We start from the raw sequence: 18,563 nt of genomic DNA, 5'->3' as shown, positions 1-18,563 counted from the left end.
GAGGACTTTGTGTCATTATAGAAGAGGATAGTCTATGGGTGCGAACACACGTTTCAGAAAAGCAGCAGATTATTGCTGTTCCCTAAGCAAGTCTGTTAGCATGTGAAAATCTGCAGCAAATCTGCAACATGTTCACATCCCGTGTGTCAGTGCAAATTGTGAGTAATGAGTGCAGCACTTACACGTGGGACTGGTAAGAGCATGACCATATGTGGCATAAATGGTATTCAATGGAAATTTTGTATGACAACTAGGTAAATTGTAATGAACTGCCTAAACTAACATACTGCGGGTTGTAGCACCTAACCTGGAGTAGGTGACGGCTGACCAGGCAGAATAGAGTCTACAAAACAAGTCTCAAAGGGTCAGGCATGAGAAGTGTCTGAATACAGGCCAAGGTAGTCAGTCATCTAGTCAGAGCCAGTAGCATAGGTGCAGGTCGGGTCAGGAGCGGGATATCGGAACAGGGATTATAGGTCAAAGAACAGGAACACAAGCCAGGGTCAGATACACGGATAAATAGAATTTCTCCCTCTTATTAGAACATGCACTTTCCTTATAAATATCAGGAAGGGAGCACACGCCACCCCACGGGAAGACACTGTGCATGTGTGTCCCAGCATGGAGGAGCAGTGAACAGACAGCATGTATGGAAGTTAACAGGGATACTGTGTCTGCTGGGAGAAGTAGTACGCTGGCATTACATAAATATATCTGTCTTAGATAAATTAATTTTACAAATCCATGTTTAGGATACACATTCTGCCTAAATCGTTTGCATTGGACGCCTAGAAATAGTAAATTTAAAAGGTGTTTTCCGGTTTATACAAGTGTGCGGCATACTATGGAGTTACTCTACCATAGGCTTCTTTGGGAGAGCAATCTATCCCATAGAAGTCTGTTGAAGAGTGGCTGCAGTACACAGCCACGCCACAGCATCGTAGATGGGGTCTAGTCTAAGAATACTACAAGGTTGACCACATTTCAACGGTATGTCCTGCAGAAGCTCGGGTTGGTTTTTAAATATTTGTTAGAAGAAACAAACGCTGAGTTCATAAAGTGTATCATAGATGGATATATGTGCTGCTAATGTGTCAGAAGAATCCCGGCCTAACCTCCCACAAAACAATGAAACAGGAAAAGGTTATTCTGGAGTCCAGGATATAGTCACTTCTATGTAATCTGACTGTATCCCATCACTCAGAGGGACCTCTCCTACATGACTCCTTCTCAGTATATAATAGATGGAGATGGTCCTTCTGGAGTCCAGGGAATAGTCATTTCTATGTACTCTGGCTGTATCCCATCACTCAGAGGGACCTCTCCTACATGACACCTTCTCAGTATGTAATAGATGGAGATGGTCCTTCTGGAGTCCAGGAAATAGTCATTTCTATATCAGCTGGCTAAATCCCATCACTCAGAGGGACCTCTCCTACATGTCACCTTCTCAGTATATAATAGATAGAAAAGGTCCTTCTGGAGTCTGGGAAATAGTCATTTCTATATGAGCTGGCTCAATCCAATGACTCAGAGGGCCCTCTCCTACATGACACCTTCTCAGTATGTAATAGATAGAAAAGGTCCTTCTGGAGTCTGGGAAATAGTCATTTCTATATGAGCTGGCTAAATCCCATGACTCAGAGGGACCTCGCCTACATGACACCTTCTCAGTATGTAATAGATAAAAAAGGTCCTTCGGGAGTCTGGGAAATAGTCATTTCTATATGAGCTGGCTAAATCCCATCACTCAGAGGCAGGGGAGCACCCAGGAATTTTGTCTAGGGGGGGTCCGAAAGGCAAAAAATGTGGCATGTGTAGTGCGCTGTGCTAATTCAATTTTTCAAAGCCCCCTTTATATTTAAAAATGCAGGGAAGGGATGTAGTGTGTTGCGCTGATTCTTTTACTTGGTGATTCTAAAAGCCCTGCAGGAAAATAACAATGCGGCGCGCGAAGCAATTTTTTTGGCCCCGCCAATTATTAAAAGCCCCTCCTACATATAATAGGCCACTCCCAACAAACACTGTACAGCTGACATTCTATAGTTGCGGCCTGTCTCTACACATCATACGGAGAGAGGGGGAGGTCTGTCCTGGCTGCACTGCCTGCTTCACATTATACAATAGACAGCCGACTACAGCCAGGAAGCTCCTCCGCTCTCCTGCCTCCCCTGATCCTGCTCAAGGCCTGTGGTTCCCCCCACCATCTGCCACCCGCCCGTGGCCTGCTGCCCCCCTTGACCGTCCTCACCCAGCTTTGAATCCTCCTTCTGCAAATGGCAGGGGGAGGAGCCGGAGCATCTCCTCTCCTACATAGCACCACATACCTCTTACATCCAGTGATGTCACCTTTGTTGTAGACGTTCTCTTTCCTCATCTTCTCCATTCAGACCAGACCGCCATGATGATTTTTCAGCCATCTCCCATCTCTGCAGAGATTAACAAACAGACATTAGTTTCCCACATTTCCATCATCTTCACATCTTCTGAACACCCTTTCACCCACATCTTCTGAACACCCTTTCCTGCCACCCGCTGTGCCCCCAATACTATACTGCAGAAACAGTCCCCCTGGAAATACTACTACCACACAGATAGTGCCCCCTTCAACATTTATTGGCACACAGTGCTCTAAAAAAATAACTGCGCCCAGACACTAATAGTATAAAGATAATGTCCCCCAAAAATTATTGTGCTAAGCTGATACTGTGCTAGGGTGCCCCCCAAAGTAACAGGGCTCCCCAAAATAGAAATAATTCTCTGCCAGAGCACACTTAGTAGTAATAATGCCCCTATAGTGCCCATACTAGTAATCATGTTCCTCATAGCCCCCCAGTATTAGCAAAGCTCTGCATAATACCTCCTAGTACTAATAATTCTCCCTACAATATGACAGTACATGAAATACCCTGCTTAGTGCCCGCTGTTGAGCTAATGTCCCCATAATGTATGCCAGTATAAAATACCCCTATAAAGTGCCCCAGTAAATGCCCTCATAGTGCTCCTCTCCCCCTTCCCCATAGTATCCCCCATAATATGCCAGTAAAAAATGCCCCTTCTAAGTGCCACCATATGCCCCAATAGTGCTCCACTCCCCCATAGTGCCGCTCTCCCCTATAGTGCCTACCATAATGTGCCAGTAAAAAAATGCCCCCTTAGTGCCACCAGATGCCATAATGCCCCCATAATGTGCCAATAAGAATAAAGGCCCCTTTAGAACCCCCACTTCCCCATAGTGCCTCCAAATAATGCCCCTATAGTGCCACCAGATGCCCCAGAGTGCCGTTCTCCCCTATAGTGCCCCCCATAATGTGTAAAAAAAAAAGCCCCTTTAGACCCCCACAGTGCTCCTCTCCCCCATGGTGCCCCCCCCCATAATGTGGCGGTAAGAAGTGCCACCTAAAAAAAAAGTACCACCAGATGCCCCATAGTGCCGTTCTCCTTTAGTGCCCCCATAGTGCCAGCTCCCCCCCTCCAAAAAAAACAAAACAAAAAAAATAAAAAAATAAAAATACACTGATACTTACCTCCATCAGCAGCGATGCGATGCAGGCTCTTCCGGCCTGTGTCCCTGCTGTGTGCTGCCCGGCTCAGGCGCGTAATGAGGACGTCATCGCGCCGCCTGAGCCGGCCTCTGATAGGCTGCAGGCATTAGTGCCTGCGGCCTATCAGAAGAACAGGGGAGGGACACACCTCTCCCTCCCCTGCCGCAGCACAGCACAGGCATCTGTATCGCTGTCCTAAGGACGGCGATACAGATGGATTAGATATGGAGATGAGCGCTTCCACAATGGAAGCGCTCATCTCCTAGTACTCCTACTGCCCCCCCCCCCCCCCCCCCCCCCCCCCCCCCTACCACCGCTGCGGCCGCCGCAATTACATCCAGGACCGCGCCGCCTGTGGTGATCGGCGGTTACGGCCCTGAAGGATAAAAAAAATAATTTGGGCTGGTTGTTCTAGGGGGGGTCCAGACCCGCTGGACCCCCCCTGTAGGTGCGCCACTGCTCAGAGGGACCTCTCCTACATGACACCTTCTCAGTATGTAATAGATAGAAAAGGTCCTTCTGGAGTCTGGGAAATAGTTATTTCTATATGAGCTGGCTAAATCCCATCACTCAGAGGGACCTCTCCTACATGACACCTTCTCAGTATGTAATAGTTAGAAAAGGACCTCCTGGAGTCTGGGAAATGGTCATTTCTATACGATCTGGCTCAATCCCATGACTCAGAGGGACCTCTCCTACATGACACCTTCTCAGTATGTAATAGATAGAAAAGGTCCCTCTGGAATCCAGGAAATAGGAAATAACTACAAAGACTTTATTATCCACCGTTAACCTGTGTTACTTTAGTCAATGCTACAAAGTGAAAAAAATACAAATAATAATAATGTCACCGAAGCTTTACCAGAATGGTTCTTGTGGAGAGAATGGGATTTAGCTAATTCACTGTGAAGCTAAATACTATGATAGATCAGGTCCAGGACAATAGGAGAATAAATGGTCCCTGAAGATTATAGGAAATAGACGGCTGCTATAGAGCTGGCCATTCTCCATTATTAGTGAGGACCAGGTCCTTCTGAGTCATGGGAAATAGCCAATTCACTGTGACATGGCTAAATACTGTATCTATGCAGGACCTCACCACTAGGGGGCAAAAAGGTCCTTACCAGTTATGGGAAATAGACAGCTGCTGCAGAGACGGCTAAATCCTATGACTGAGGAGGACCTCACCACTAGGGGGCAAAAAGGTCCTTACCAGTTATGGGAAATAGACAGCTGCTGCAGAGCCGGCTAAATCCCATGACTGGGGAGGACCAGGTCCCTCCCAGTCATGGGATTTAGTCACAACCCATCTCTTCTCTTGGGGTAATCTTCTGAGCTAACTCACTTTATCAACAGGCAGGCTATAATCCTTCACTAGCCTCCTGGTAGCAACTAGAAGCCAGGACTGTCCAGCTGCATGTCAGGAGGAGGCCCTCAGCATATCTCTGGCTAAGATGCCCTCTCACGTCTGTGTCCACAGACTCCTGACTACAGACTGACTCCTCCCTGTCTGGGCCTGAACATTTATACTAGGGGCTCCCTATCTCCCTCTAGTGTCTACGATGCCTAACTACACCCTCATAGGCCTGCTATGCATGACACAGGGGAAACATTGCATATAAAAACACACAGAAAATACATTAACATACATGGTCAAATATAATATTACTGTCCCTTAGGAGTAGGAGTAACACGTGACCCAATTGACCCTTGTGTAGTGCCCACCCCTGCCTAGTGGGACACTACAATTACACCACACAGTATATAATATTTGCAGTGTATGGTGATGATGGCGCTCTATAGCATGGTTATTTGGCTGACAAATGACACTTTTGCTTGGACACCATATAGTATAATGATTATTATGAGGAACTGTATGGTATGTTTTTTACACCATATGAAGGAGAGGGCACCAACAGAAGCTACCGCACAGGGTACAGTCCGATGTAAGGTTGGACCTGTCAGTTATAGTTATTACTATGCCGTAGGAGAGCTCCTGTTCTGGTAGACTCATGCCATCCTTGTATTACGTGCATTACCATTCATCTGAAATATTCACCATGTAATACTATATGTACCCTGCATCAGCCACTGCAGGGGAAATGCCAGGCTGGCGGTGACCTTTCATGGCAAAATAAGCTGTTTACCGGGGTGCTGGGAGCAGAATATGGGGTGATTTTCTCATCTGCCCAGGGATTCCATTTTGAAAGGGGGCGCCTCTGATGAGACCACTCCTTTAAAGGGGATGTTCAACCAGGTCTACTCATTTCAAATGAAGCATCATCTGCATTTAGCTGATAGTCGCACGTCAGACTACCACTGCAGCCACAGCCACTGCAGGTGCAATATTCTATTACAAGATTTGTTCACTTTTATTTACACTATATACACTCACCTAAACAATTATTAGGAACACCATACTAATACGGTGTTGGACCCCCTTTTGCCTTCAGAACTGCCTTAAATTCTACATGGCATTGATTCAACAAGGTGCTGATAGCATTCTTTAGAAATGTTGGCCCATATTCATAGGATAGCATCTTGCAGTTGATGGAGATTTGAGGGATGCACATCCAGGGCACGAAGCTCCCGTTCCACCACATCCCAAAGATGCTCTATTGGGTTGAGATCTGGTGACTGTGGGGGCCATTTTAGTACAGTGAACTCATTGTCATGTTCAAGAAACAAATTTGAAATGATTTGAGCTTTGTGACATGGTGCATTATCCTGCTGGAAGTAGCCATCAGAGGATGGGTACATGGTGGTCATGAAGGGATGGACATGGTCAGAAACAATGCTCAGGTAGCCCGTGGCATTTAAACGATGCCCAATTGGCACTAAGGGGCCTAAAGTGTGCCCAGAAAACATCCCCCACACCATTACACCACCACCACCAGCCTGCACAGTGGTAACAAGGCATGATGGATACATGTTCTCATTCTGTTTACGCCAAATTTGGACTCTACCATTTGAATGTCTCAACAGAAATCGAGACTCATCAGACCAGGCAACATTATTCCAGTCTTCAACAGTCCAATTTTGGTGAGCTCGTGCAAATTGTAGCCTCTTTTTCCTATTTGTAGTGGAGATGAGTGGTACCCGGTGGGGTCTTCTGCTGTTGTAGCCCATCCGCCTCAAGGTTGTGCGTGTTGTGGCTTCACAAATGCTTTGCTGCATACCTCGGTTGTAACGAGTGGTTATTTCAGTCAACGTTGCTCTTCTATCAGCTTGAATCAGTCGGCCCATTCTCCTCTGACCTCTAGCATCCACAAGGCATTTTTGCCCACAGGACTGCCGCATACTGGATGTTTTTCCCTTTTCACACCATTCTTTGTAAACCCTAGAAATGGTTGTGCGTGAAAATCCCAGTAACTGAGCAGATTGTGAAATACTCAGACCGGCCCGTCTGGCACCAACAACCATGCCACGCTCAAAATTGCTTAAATCACCTTTCTTTCCCATTCTGACATTCAGTTTGGAGTTCAGGAGAGATTGTCTTGACCAGGACCACCCCCCTAAATGCATTGAAGCAACTGCCATGTGATTGGTTGACTAGATAATTGCATTAATGAGAAATAGAACTGGTGTTCCTAATAATTTTTTAGGTGAGTGTATATATATATATATATATATATATATATATATAGTGCCAGATTTCTTCATTTACCGCAATTATGGTGTAAACCTGCCCCTTTATTGACACAGTGAAGATATGTCCTACTAGATTCATGACAATTGACATGTAACCATACCACTTATTTCCTTTCCATAAGCTTGTATACTGAATGTTCCCCCGATGGGAGGGGATGCAGTCTGGGTCCGATTTATCTGGATCAATGTGCCTTGTGGCCAGGATGGTGTTGTATAGATTGCTGAATCTGCTGGGCTGCTGAGAATATTCTAAAAAAATAGGAATAATAATAATAATAATAATAATAATAATAATAATAATAATAATAATAAGTACAATACAGTAAGTATCATTACCAGGGGTCAGACCCCCACTAATGGCACATATCCGAAATGGCATATATTATTGCTTATTGTACTAATGTGCTTATTGTACTTGTGTTGTTTTATATTATGTATGTATGCCGCCTATTAGGCTACTTTCACACTAGCGTTTTTCTTTTCCGGCATAGAGTTCCGTCCTAGTGGCTCTGTACCAGAAAAGAACTGATCAGTTTTATCCCCATGCATTCTGAATGGAGAGTAATCTGTTCATGATGCATCAGGATGTCTTCAGTTCAGTCATTTTGACTGATCAGGCAAAAGATAAAACCGTAGCACGCTACGGTTTTATCTCCGGCGAAAAAAACTGAAGACTTGCCTGAATGCCGGATGCAGCATTTTTCCCCATAGGAATGTATTAATACCAGAATGCTGGATCCGTCCTTCCAGTCTGCGCATGCGCAGATCGGTAAAAATGTGAAAAAAGTTACAAGACGGATCCGTTCTTGTAATGCATTTGCGAGACGGATCCGCATCCGGATTCGTCTCACAAATGCTTTCCGTCACATCCAGATCGGCGGATCCAGCAGGCAGTTCCGACGACGGAACTGCCTGCCGGATCACACTTCTGCAAGTGTGAAAGTAGCCTTAGATGTACAGTTCTATGGGCACTGTAGGAGCACTATTACTACTAAGTGCACTCTGGCACAGAATTATTACTATTGTTGGGATTTTGGGGAGCACTATTACTGTGGGGGCACCCTGGCACAGTATCAGTTAGCACAGTTATTTTGGGGGACATTTGATGGGTGCAGGTTTTTTTTTAGAGAATTGTGTTCCAATAATTATTGAAGGGGGCGCTATCTGTGTGTAACTAGTATTTTTAGGGGGTTTATCTGTTTCTGCAGTATAGTTTTGGGGGTGCATGATGGGATGTTGAGATGGTGGGAGGATGATGGAAAAATAGTAAACTAAGATGTCTGTCAAACTCTGCAGAGAGAAGAGATGGCTGAAAGAAATCATCATGGCGGTCTGGTCTGAATGGAGAAAATAAAGAAAGAGAACGTCTACATCAAAGGAGACGTCACTGGATATAAGAGGTATGTGGCGCTGTATTGGGCTACTTTCACAACTGCGTTAGTGATTCTGCCAGGCTGTTCCAGCAAAGAACAGCCTGCCGGAATTCACTGGATCCGGCACTGCTGGATGCAGACTGAATGCCTGCCGCCCCCATCAACTACAATGGGGTACGGCAGAGATCCGGCCACAATCTGGGAGGGGCTTTTTTGATGTTCGCCCTGTTGGTAAATTTCCCTAGAAACTGCCCTGCCTAGACATGCCACATGCTGCAGTACGGAGACCTAAACACTCCATGCTCTGCAGTACGGACACGTAGACACTCCATGTGCTTCAGTATGGAGACCTAGACACTCCATGTGCTGCAGTATGGAGACCTAGACACTCCATGTGCTGCAGTATGGAGACCTAGACACTCCATGTGCTGCAGTATGGAGACCTAGACACTCCATGCTTTGCAGTACGGACATGTAGACACTCCGTGTGCTTCAGTATGGAGATCTAGACACTCGACCCTCTGCAGGACGGAGGCCTAGACACTTCACATGCTGCTGTACAGTGCCAGCATATGGCATCATATTAATATGTAATATGGCATCTGATTCAACATGATGCAGTTTATATAGAATACTAGCAGAAGGACCCGGCTTCGCACGGGTATATTTAATCTATTTCATTTCATGTTTCCATGTGTCGTTAAAAGATATCGACAGTTTCCCCCTTAACAGTGACCTCTACAGCACCTGCCCCTTTAACATTGGCCTCCACAGTGGCCGCCCCTTCAACATTGACCTCCACAGTGCCTGCCCCTTTAAAAATGAAGATTCACAGTGCCCGCCCCTTTAACAGTGCCTGCCCCTTTAACAGTGACCTCCCCTTCAACATTGACCTTCACAGTGGCAGCCCCTTTAACAGAGACCTCCACAGTGCCCGCCCCTTTAAAAGTGATTTTCACAGTGACCGTCCCTTTAATAGTGACTTTCACAGTAACCGCCCCTTTAACAGTGACCTTAACAGTGACCGCCCCTTTAACAGTGACCTTCACAGTGGCCGCCCCTTTAACAGTGACTTTCACAGTGCCCGTCCCTTTAACAGAGACCTCCACAGTGCCCGCCCCTTTAAAAGTGATTTTCACAGTGACCGCCCCTTTAACAGTGACTTTCACAGTAACCACCCCTTTAACAGTGACCGCCCCTTTAACAGTGACTTTCACAGTGACCGCCCCTTTAACAGTGACTTTCACAGTGACTGCCCCTTTAACAGTGACCGCCCCTTTAACAGTGACTTTCACAGTGACCGCCCCTTTAACAGTGACTTTCACAGTGACCGCCCCTTTAACAGTGACTTTTGCAGTGACCGCCCCTTTAACAGTGACTTTCGCAGTGACCGCCCCTTTAACAGTGACTTTCACAGTGACCGCCCCTTTAACAGTGACTTTCACAGTGACCGCCCCTTTAACAGTGACGTTCACAGTGACCTCCCCTTTAACAGTGACTTTCACAGTGACCGCCCCTTTATCAGTAAACGCCCCTTTAACAGTGACTTTTTACAGTGACTTTCACAGTGACTGCCCCTTTAACAGTGACTTTCACAGTGACCGCCCCTTTAATAACAGTGACTTCCACTGTGATTGCCCCTTTAAAAACAGTGACCTCCACAGTGCCCGCCCCTTTAAGCAGTAAAGAAAAATGGCTGGATTGTTATCGAAACCTGGAGTAAAACTGTGTTTAGAGCAGTTGGGATTTGAAGAGAAAGACTTGCAGGCTTTTATTGTGGGGGGGCTAATTTTTTGGGAATATCTCAGGAACTGTACACCCTAGATAACTGAGACCCGGTCTAAAACCTTCCCGGACACCTGATGTACCTGTGTGCCAAATTTGGTGAAGATCGGTCCAGTCGTTTGGTCGCGCATAAAGAACGTCTAGACAGACAGACAGAAATTCTTTTTTATATATACAGTCAGGTACATAAATATTGGGACATCAACACAATTCTAACATTTTTGGCTCCATACACCACCACAATGGATTTGAAATGAAACGAACAAGATGTGCTTTAACTGCAGATGCAATTAGCAGGACACTGGGTCAGTGGGGATGCTATGCAGTGGGTCAGTTTATATGTGTAGTAGATCGTGACGCCAATTGCAGCTTGCGCAGGTATTTTAGCAGGGCCCTTTAAGATGTCATAAGCTCACGTACCAGGTGAGGAATGCCAGAGGGGGATAATGTCTCTGTATAGCAGATATGGTAGTGTCAACGGTGTCTCCTACCTTGGTACGGCTGGACTTCTGTATCCTGGCTCACATTCAATAAATTGAGTATGGTCAGTAGGAGTAATTGAGGAATAATTGAGATCCAAACAGGTAATAGGATCCAACTTGTCTTTACTTAGTGATTGGCAGCTTTGATCCATACAATTACAGCAATAGTCTTGGGTCCCAGCAGGTAGTGGCAATATGTGGCAGGAATCTATATGTATTCTGCTTCTTATACATATGCCTAGTAGATCTGGCAGGTATCTATCTTCTGCTCTGTCTGTAGTCTGCTTAGTTTGGGCCTGACTAGCTGAGGAGGTACTTGGTTTCTCTTTGTCTTTGGATCTGTACTTACAGGACTGCTCGCAGGGTATGGTGTTGTCTTCCTGGAGATCTAGAGTTCTGTAATTGGCTGCTTTCTTGTCAACCAGCTGAGGTAGATGACTCAGGCTGGGAAGAGTGATCTTGGGCCTCAGCCAAGGCTTGGATCCTAGGTTGGGATCCCTGTTTCTGGGAGCTCCTACTAACACAGCCTTCCCCAGCAGGGGGGCTGGTTACTCTGCCTAGAACTTTCCTTCCTCCCCCTGACGTAGGATGTCGGAACATTCCACTCCTCCTCAGAAAGGGGGGAGCTAGCCTGGAATGAACTATTCCAGTCTAGATACTTAACTAGCTATGACCTGCTACATACTGCTGCTACCTGCTGGTGTACATGGAGAAATACAGCAAATATATAAAACAGGCATATCATGGCAATGCACAGTGGGATTACATAAGATGGAAAAATACATATGCACCTGACATTATTGTAGCAGGGATACAGAAGTTTAGTGACAGGATGTTACACAGACTGTCAGCTTTAATTTGAGGGTATTTACATCCAAATCAGGTGAACGGTGTAGGAATTACATCAGTTTGCATATGTGCCTCCCACTTGTTAAGGAACCAAAAGTAATGGGACAGAATAATAATCATAAATCAAACTTTCACTTTTGAATGCATGGTTGCAAATCCTTTGCAGTCAATTACAGCCTGAAGTCTGGAACGCATAGACATCACCAGACGCTGGGTTTCATCCCTGGAGATGCTCTGCCAGGTCTCTACTGCAACTGTCTTCAGTTCCTGCTTGTTCTTGGGGCATTTTCCCTTCAGTTTTGTCTTCAGCAAGTGAAATGCATGCTCAATCGGATTCAGGTCAGGTGATTGACTTGGCCATTGCATAAAATTCCACTTCTTTCCCTTAAAAAAAACTCTTTGGTTGCTTTTGCAGTATGCTTTGGGTCATTGTCCATCTGCACTGTGAAACACCGTCCAATGAGTTCTGAAGCATTTGGCTGAATATGAGCAGATAATATTGCCCGAAACACTTTAGAATTCATCCTGCTGCTTTTGTCAGCAGTCACATCATCAATAAATACAAAAGAACCAGTTCCATTGGCAGCCATACATGCCCACACATGACACTACCACCACCATGCTTCACTGATGAGGTGGTATGCTTTGGATCATGAGCAGTTCCTTTCCTTCTCCATACTCTTCTCTTCCCATCACTCTGGTACAAGTTGATCTTGGTCTCATCTGTCCATAGGATGTTGTTCCAGAACTGTGAAGGCTTTTTTAGATGTCGTTTGGCAAACTCTGATCTGGCCTTCCTGTTTTTGAAGCTCACCAATGGTTTACATCTTGTGGTGAACCCTCTGTATTCACTCTGGTGAGTCTTCTCTTGATTGTTGACTTTGACACACTTACACCTACCTTGACACACATACACCTACCTCCTGGAGAGTGTTCTTGATCTGGCCAACTGTTGTGAAGGGTGTTTTCTTCACCAGGGAAAGAATTCTTCGGTCATCCACCACAGTTGTTTTCCGTGGTCTTCCGGGTCTTTTGGTGTTGCTGAGCTCACCGGTGCGTTCCTTCTTTATAAGAATGTTCCAAACAGTTGTTTTGGCCACGCCAAATGTTTTTGCTATCTCTCTGATGGTTTTTTTTGTTTTTTTTTTCGTCTAATGGTGGCTTGCTTCACTGATAGTGACAGCTCTTTGGATCTCATCTTGAGAGTTGACAGCAACAGATTCCAAATGCAAATAGTACACTTGAAATGAACTCTGGACCTTTTATCTGCTCATTGTAATTGAGATAATGAGGGAATAACACACTTCTGGCCATGGAAGAGCTGAAAAGCCAATTGTCCCATTACTTTTGGCCCCTTAACAAGTGAGAGGCACATATGCAAACTGTTGTAATTCCTACACCGTTCACCTGATTTGGATGTAAATACCATCAAATTAAAGCTGACAGTCTGCAGTTAAAGCACATCTTGTTCGTTTTCATTTCAAATCCATTTTGGTGGTGTATAGAGCCAAAAATGTTAGAATTGTGTCGATATCCCAATATTTATGGACCTGACTGTATAAAAGATGACAGAAGATACCTGTATGAGCCTGCATACACTTCTGTAGGTGCTTCAAAGCTGTAATGAGGTACTGTGGCTATGGCTGTGGGAAAAAAAGCTGGAGAGTCGAAGCTCTGTATCAGAACAGAGCTCTAACCCTTGTAAAGATATCTTATGAAATAAATATTGATGACATATTCTCAGGATAGGATCATTATCTGATCGGTGGGGGTCCGAGAGGGCCGGATCATTATCTGCTCCTGGGGGTGGCCACTGCATCTCCTTACTCCAGGGGCATCGCCAGGTCAAACATTTGGGGCCGCCATCAGGCTAGTACTGGCAGTACTGCCTTAAGGGGATGACTAGCTGGGCTGGGGGCTATGTTCATGCCTGTGCTCATTGGTAATGGGGCCCAGAACTGTGATTGTTCTTCATGCGTCAGAGCTCTCACCAAAGCAGCCTCACTTGTGGTCGGTTTGGCATCTATCAGGCTCTAACACTGCCCTAGTAGTACTCTCTAATCACTAATGAAGTGGGTGGGCAGAGTATGACTAACATCTGTCAGTTTACGCTCACCCATGTCCTTAGTGAATACTACTAGTAGGGCAGCACTGGGGCCTGACAGATGCCGAAATAAGCAGATGTTATGCTGCTGTGGTGAGCGCTCTGACAGGGGCCCGGCGTGAAGTACAAAGACAGTTCTGGCCCCGTTACCAGTGAGTGCAGATGGGGGGGGGGGAGGGGGGGAAATCACTGTGGGCACTACAGGGAGATTACTGGGGGCAGTGGGGGTTCATTAATCAAATTGCCTTTCTGCATTTCAGTCCTATTCAAGTGGTACTATACTATACTAGGTACTATGAAGTGACTGCAGCCCCTGTCCGAACAGTGGAGCCCCTTCAAATAACTAAACAATGGTGGTGCAGGGAGTCGGACCCCAACTGATCTGGTATTGATGATCTATCTTCAGGATTAGTCATCAATATTTAATTCACAGGGATCTCAAGTCTCCCGGAGGTTCAGGGAGTCTCCCGCTATTAGATAGCGGCTCCCTGACACCCCATGTGAAACAATATATCTCGGAAAGGTTTACTGATAGCAGAGCAGAGAGATAAGAGAAGTGACAGGACAGAGTTTAGATTACAGGTCAAATTGGCTTCTCAAGGAGATATATATGTTAAAGGCATCCCTTCTTCTGTCTCAATCAGTAGCTATATATCTATTGAGAGAGATGTATTTTTTTAAAATACATTTACACATTTAACCCTCCATTTTAATTATATTATTTACCCCAGTGTTAAATTCACCCCCCCCTGGATGCTTGTTTTTTTCCTACAGTGGGGTAGATAATTACACACAGGGTTTTAAAGAATAAACTTCCTGACTCAGACCAAGAGCCGACTCAGCGAGTCAGCAAGTGAATCGAAGCATCTGCGCATGCGCATTGCGCAACCTAAGCTTCGGTTCACTTGCTTCTTGTCAGCTCAGCGAATGAACCGAAGATTCGATTCATGAACCGATTCATGTGAAAGATCCGAACTTCCCATCTCTAGTTTACTCGCAGTAAACCTTTCCGGCAACCTGTAGCAGTGTCCCCTTCTCGGCACGTGCGCACAGTGCAAGAAGAAGCCGATGCCAGCAAACCGCAACGGCGCATCAGGCTGAGCCTGTGCACACGCGCGGGATCTCAAAGCGGGAGGAGGGGGAGGGAGGGAGAGGCGGCACTGAGGAGTAGAAGGCGGCGCTGGGCACGAACGGCGATGCGTGCGGCCGGGCACCATGCATCCACAGATCTCCCCTGCTTGGGCACCTTAATTCAATGATTGACAGGTTAGTAAAACCTGTTTTTCCACAGAATAAAGCCACAAATAGCTTTTATAAGGCCACCTTAGAAATCAGAATTCTACCCTGGACATGAGCAGATGTTTAGCTCACAGGGCTTCTAGGTGGTGACAGAATCCCTTTAATCACATAAATATGATAATTTGGGGCAAGGTAATGAGCCCAGTCCTCCACACCATAGAGCACAGTGTGCAGATACTGCATATGTCTGGAAAATGTAATAAAAAGTTTGTGGGGAAAAAAAAAAAAGAAAACCTCCCTGAAATGAGTTTTTGCAGGTTGGGATGTCTGAATTCAGCAGGAGATTTATCTAGGTATTTTTGCCAGTTTTCTGATGTAAATACATTGAGAAATATGGAGAAACTATGTGGATCCAGATCAACATCCATATCAACATAGATTAGATTTATCAAAACTGATGTAAAGGAAAACTGGTTTAGATGCCCATAGCCACCAGATTCCAACTTTCATTTATTAGAGCTCCTTTTGAAAATGAAAAGAGGAATCTGATTGGTTGCTAAGGGCATCTGAATCAGTTTTCCTTTACATCAGCTTGATAAATCTCCCCCATAGTTTTCTCTAGTTCCTCACTTGACAGGAATCAGAAGGACACGGTAGCGTTCACACCTTTACGTTTCACATTAAAGGGTCCTGTTCATTTTTTTTCAGCCGTACGTTTTATATAATTTCCCTTATGATACTCACTGTACAGAAAATCTGCACACCCCATTACTTACCTCTGCAAATCCAGCAGCGAAAAGTGGAGTATTGTATCCACAATTATATGTGGTTACAGCAATACTATACTGTCTCTGAGCGGCGCCATCTCTTTTGGTCACACTGACGTCGCTTATAAAGACTCCATTCTCTACTATTGCCGGTCTCCTCCTATTAACTGCAATATATGAAATGAACAGATACAGTCATAACTGAAAGGTACAATAATTGTTCCATAAATGTCATGATTATTAATAGCAATGCAAACAGTGAAGGGCCCTAAATATTACAGAGCAGGCTGGTACTATCATCATAAATGGTTAACATTATAGGGGTAGTCTGGATTGTACAATGCCTTCAAGGGCAACAACCACAGACACAGACTGCATTACATGACTGCTTGTTCATTTGAATGGGCACTATGTAATACCGCATTTCCCCAGTAGGGGTTGTTGCAACTTCTGATGATCAACAGGATGGTGATCAGTTGATCACGGGATGGCTTCGCTAAAAAAACAAAAGTAAAAAAAAAAAAAGGGTTGCCTTATTGAGACAAACTTTTATGCCCACTGTTCCATGTGCTGCTGAGAACATTGTGGAAACCCTTAACTGAGTAGAGCAACCTGTACAAAATGTGAAGAGCATTGTCTGATGTTGGAGTCCGCCCGGTGGTTGCATCGTACAAGATAACGTGCACACCCCATGCCTGGATGCTTATGTTGAAGTCAGCTAGAGAAATGCAGTGTAAGGAAAATTGGTTTAAAGAAACACCTTGGCCTATTACCCACCTCTGCAGCCATGTAAGGCTACTTTCACACCTGCGTTTTGAATTCCGTTTGTGAGATCCATTTCAGGGATCTCACAAACGGTTCAAAACAGATCAGTTCAGCCCCAATGCATTCTGAATGGATAAGGATCCGTTCAGAATGCATCAGTTTGGCTGCATTTGGTCTCCGTTCCGCTTTTGAGGCGGACACCAAAACGCTGCTTGCAGTGTTTTGGTGTCCGCCTGACGATGCGGAGACAAACGGATCCGTCCGGACTCACAATTGAAGTCAATAGGGACGGATCCGCTTGTCCTGGCTCCGCTTTGACACGGATCCGTTAGAAACCGTTCACGTCTCTGCGCATGCCCAGTAATTTCCTGTCCCTCCCCTCATCATCGGCCATTTTGGATTATCGACTTGCTAAACACTGGTAAGTATATGAAGTTTTGTCTGTCTATCTCTCTTTTTTTCTATCTATTTATCTATCTATCTATCTCTAGAGGGGGGGGGCTGCTGGCACTTGGGAAGGGGTGTGTGTGTGTCTGGAACAGTGGGGGCTGCTGGCACTGGGGGTGGGGGCTGCCTTTATGGGGGCTACTGGCTCTGGGGGGGGGCTGCTGGCACTGGGGTGCGGAGGCTGCAGGCACTGGTGGGGGGTGGCTGGAACTCTGGGGTCTGCTGATACTGCGGGGGTGTTTGTGGCTGGAACTGTGGGTGCTTCTGGCACTGGGGGGTGTGTGTGGCTGGAACTGGGGGGTCTGTTGGCACTGCGAGGATGTTTGTGGCTGGAACTGTGTGGGCTTCTGGCACTGGGGGGGGCTGCTGGCACTGCAGGGGTGTGTGTGGCTGGAACTGGGGGGCCTGCTGGCACTGTGGGGGTGTTTGTGGCTGGAACTGTGGGGGCTTCTGGCATGGTGGGGTGTGTGTGGCTGGAATTGGGGGGTCTGCTGGCACTGCGGGGGTGTTTGTGGCTGGAACTGTGGGGTCTTCTGGCACTGCAGGGGTCTTTGTGGCTGGAACTGTGGGTGCTGCTGGCACTGCGGGGATGTGTGTGGCTGGAACTGTGGGGTCTGCTGGCACTGCGAGGATGTTTGTGGCTGGAACTGTGAGGGCTTTTGGCACTGGGGGGCTTCTGGCACTGCGGGGGGTGGGGGGTGGCTGGAACTATGGGGGCTGCTGGCATTGGGGGGGCTGAGGGCACTGTGGGAAGGTTGTTTGGAACTGGGGGGCTGATGTCACTGTGGGGGCTGCTGGCACTATGGGGGCTGCTGGCTCTATGCGGGGCTGCTGTCTCTGGGGGTGATTATGGCACTTGGGGCGATTATGGCTCCTGTCGGATTATTTTTTTAAATCATTTTATTATTAGGGTCATCCAAAAAAAAAACGAAAAAAAAACCCACATTTCTAGAAAGTTCTGAGGTGGGCAAGCACCAATCTATCTTTTAAAAAGTAAGTATTAAAAAATATATATTTTTTTATATATGTGGAAATAGTGCTCTAAACAAGTTCCTTTAACGTTATCTGCATTTTGTCTGGTATTATGTTGCGTACAGATGTCATCAAAGAAGCCAACCATAGATTGGAAAAACCCACCCAGAAGGCGCCGCCGTATTCAGTGGCCGGTAAGTATAAAATCAACATTTGGAGTTTGTACTGTTTGATTCGTTGCATTAATCAGTATGTGCTCTAATTATAGATTTCATCATCATCATCATCATCGGAGGGCTCTCCAGCTATGGCCGGCTCACCTGCCGAGGCTCGCTCACCATTGGTGCACTCGCCAGCGTCCAGGGGAGGTGGACCAAGCCCGGACCGGGGCTGTCAAGAAGTAAGTATATACACTCACCTAAAGAATTATTAAGAACACCATACTAATACGGTGTTGGACCCCCTTTTGCCTTCAGAACTGCCTTAATTCTATGTGGCATTGATTCAACAAGGTGCTGATAGCATTCTTTAGAAATGTTGGCCCATATTGATAGGATAGCATCTTACAGTTGATGGAGATTTGA

The 18,563-nt window shown here is 46.0% G+C and overlaps 1 protein-coding gene across 1 annotated transcript in view; it reads right to left on the bottom strand.

Annotated features, from left to right (window-relative positions):
- The window catches only part of LOC121002376 (fibrocystin-L-like), a 251,165-nt gene that overhangs the window by 137,293 nt on the left and 95,309 nt on the right, over positions 1–18,563 (bottom strand). Inside the window, 2 exon segments of the mRNA XM_040433838.1 lie at positions 7,298–7,445; positions 15,805–15,955. Coding sequence (XP_040289772.1) covers positions 7,298–7,445; positions 15,805–15,955 — 299 coding nt within the window.

Source organism: Bufo bufo, chromosome 5 (genome assembly GCF_905171765.1).
Source record: "Bufo bufo chromosome 5, aBufBuf1.1, whole genome shotgun sequence".
NCBI lineage: Eukaryota > Metazoa > Chordata > Amphibia > Anura > Bufonidae > Bufo > Bufo bufo.
The sequence above is the reverse complement of the archived record's forward strand: the minus strand, read 5'-3'. Positions and strand labels throughout refer to the sequence as shown.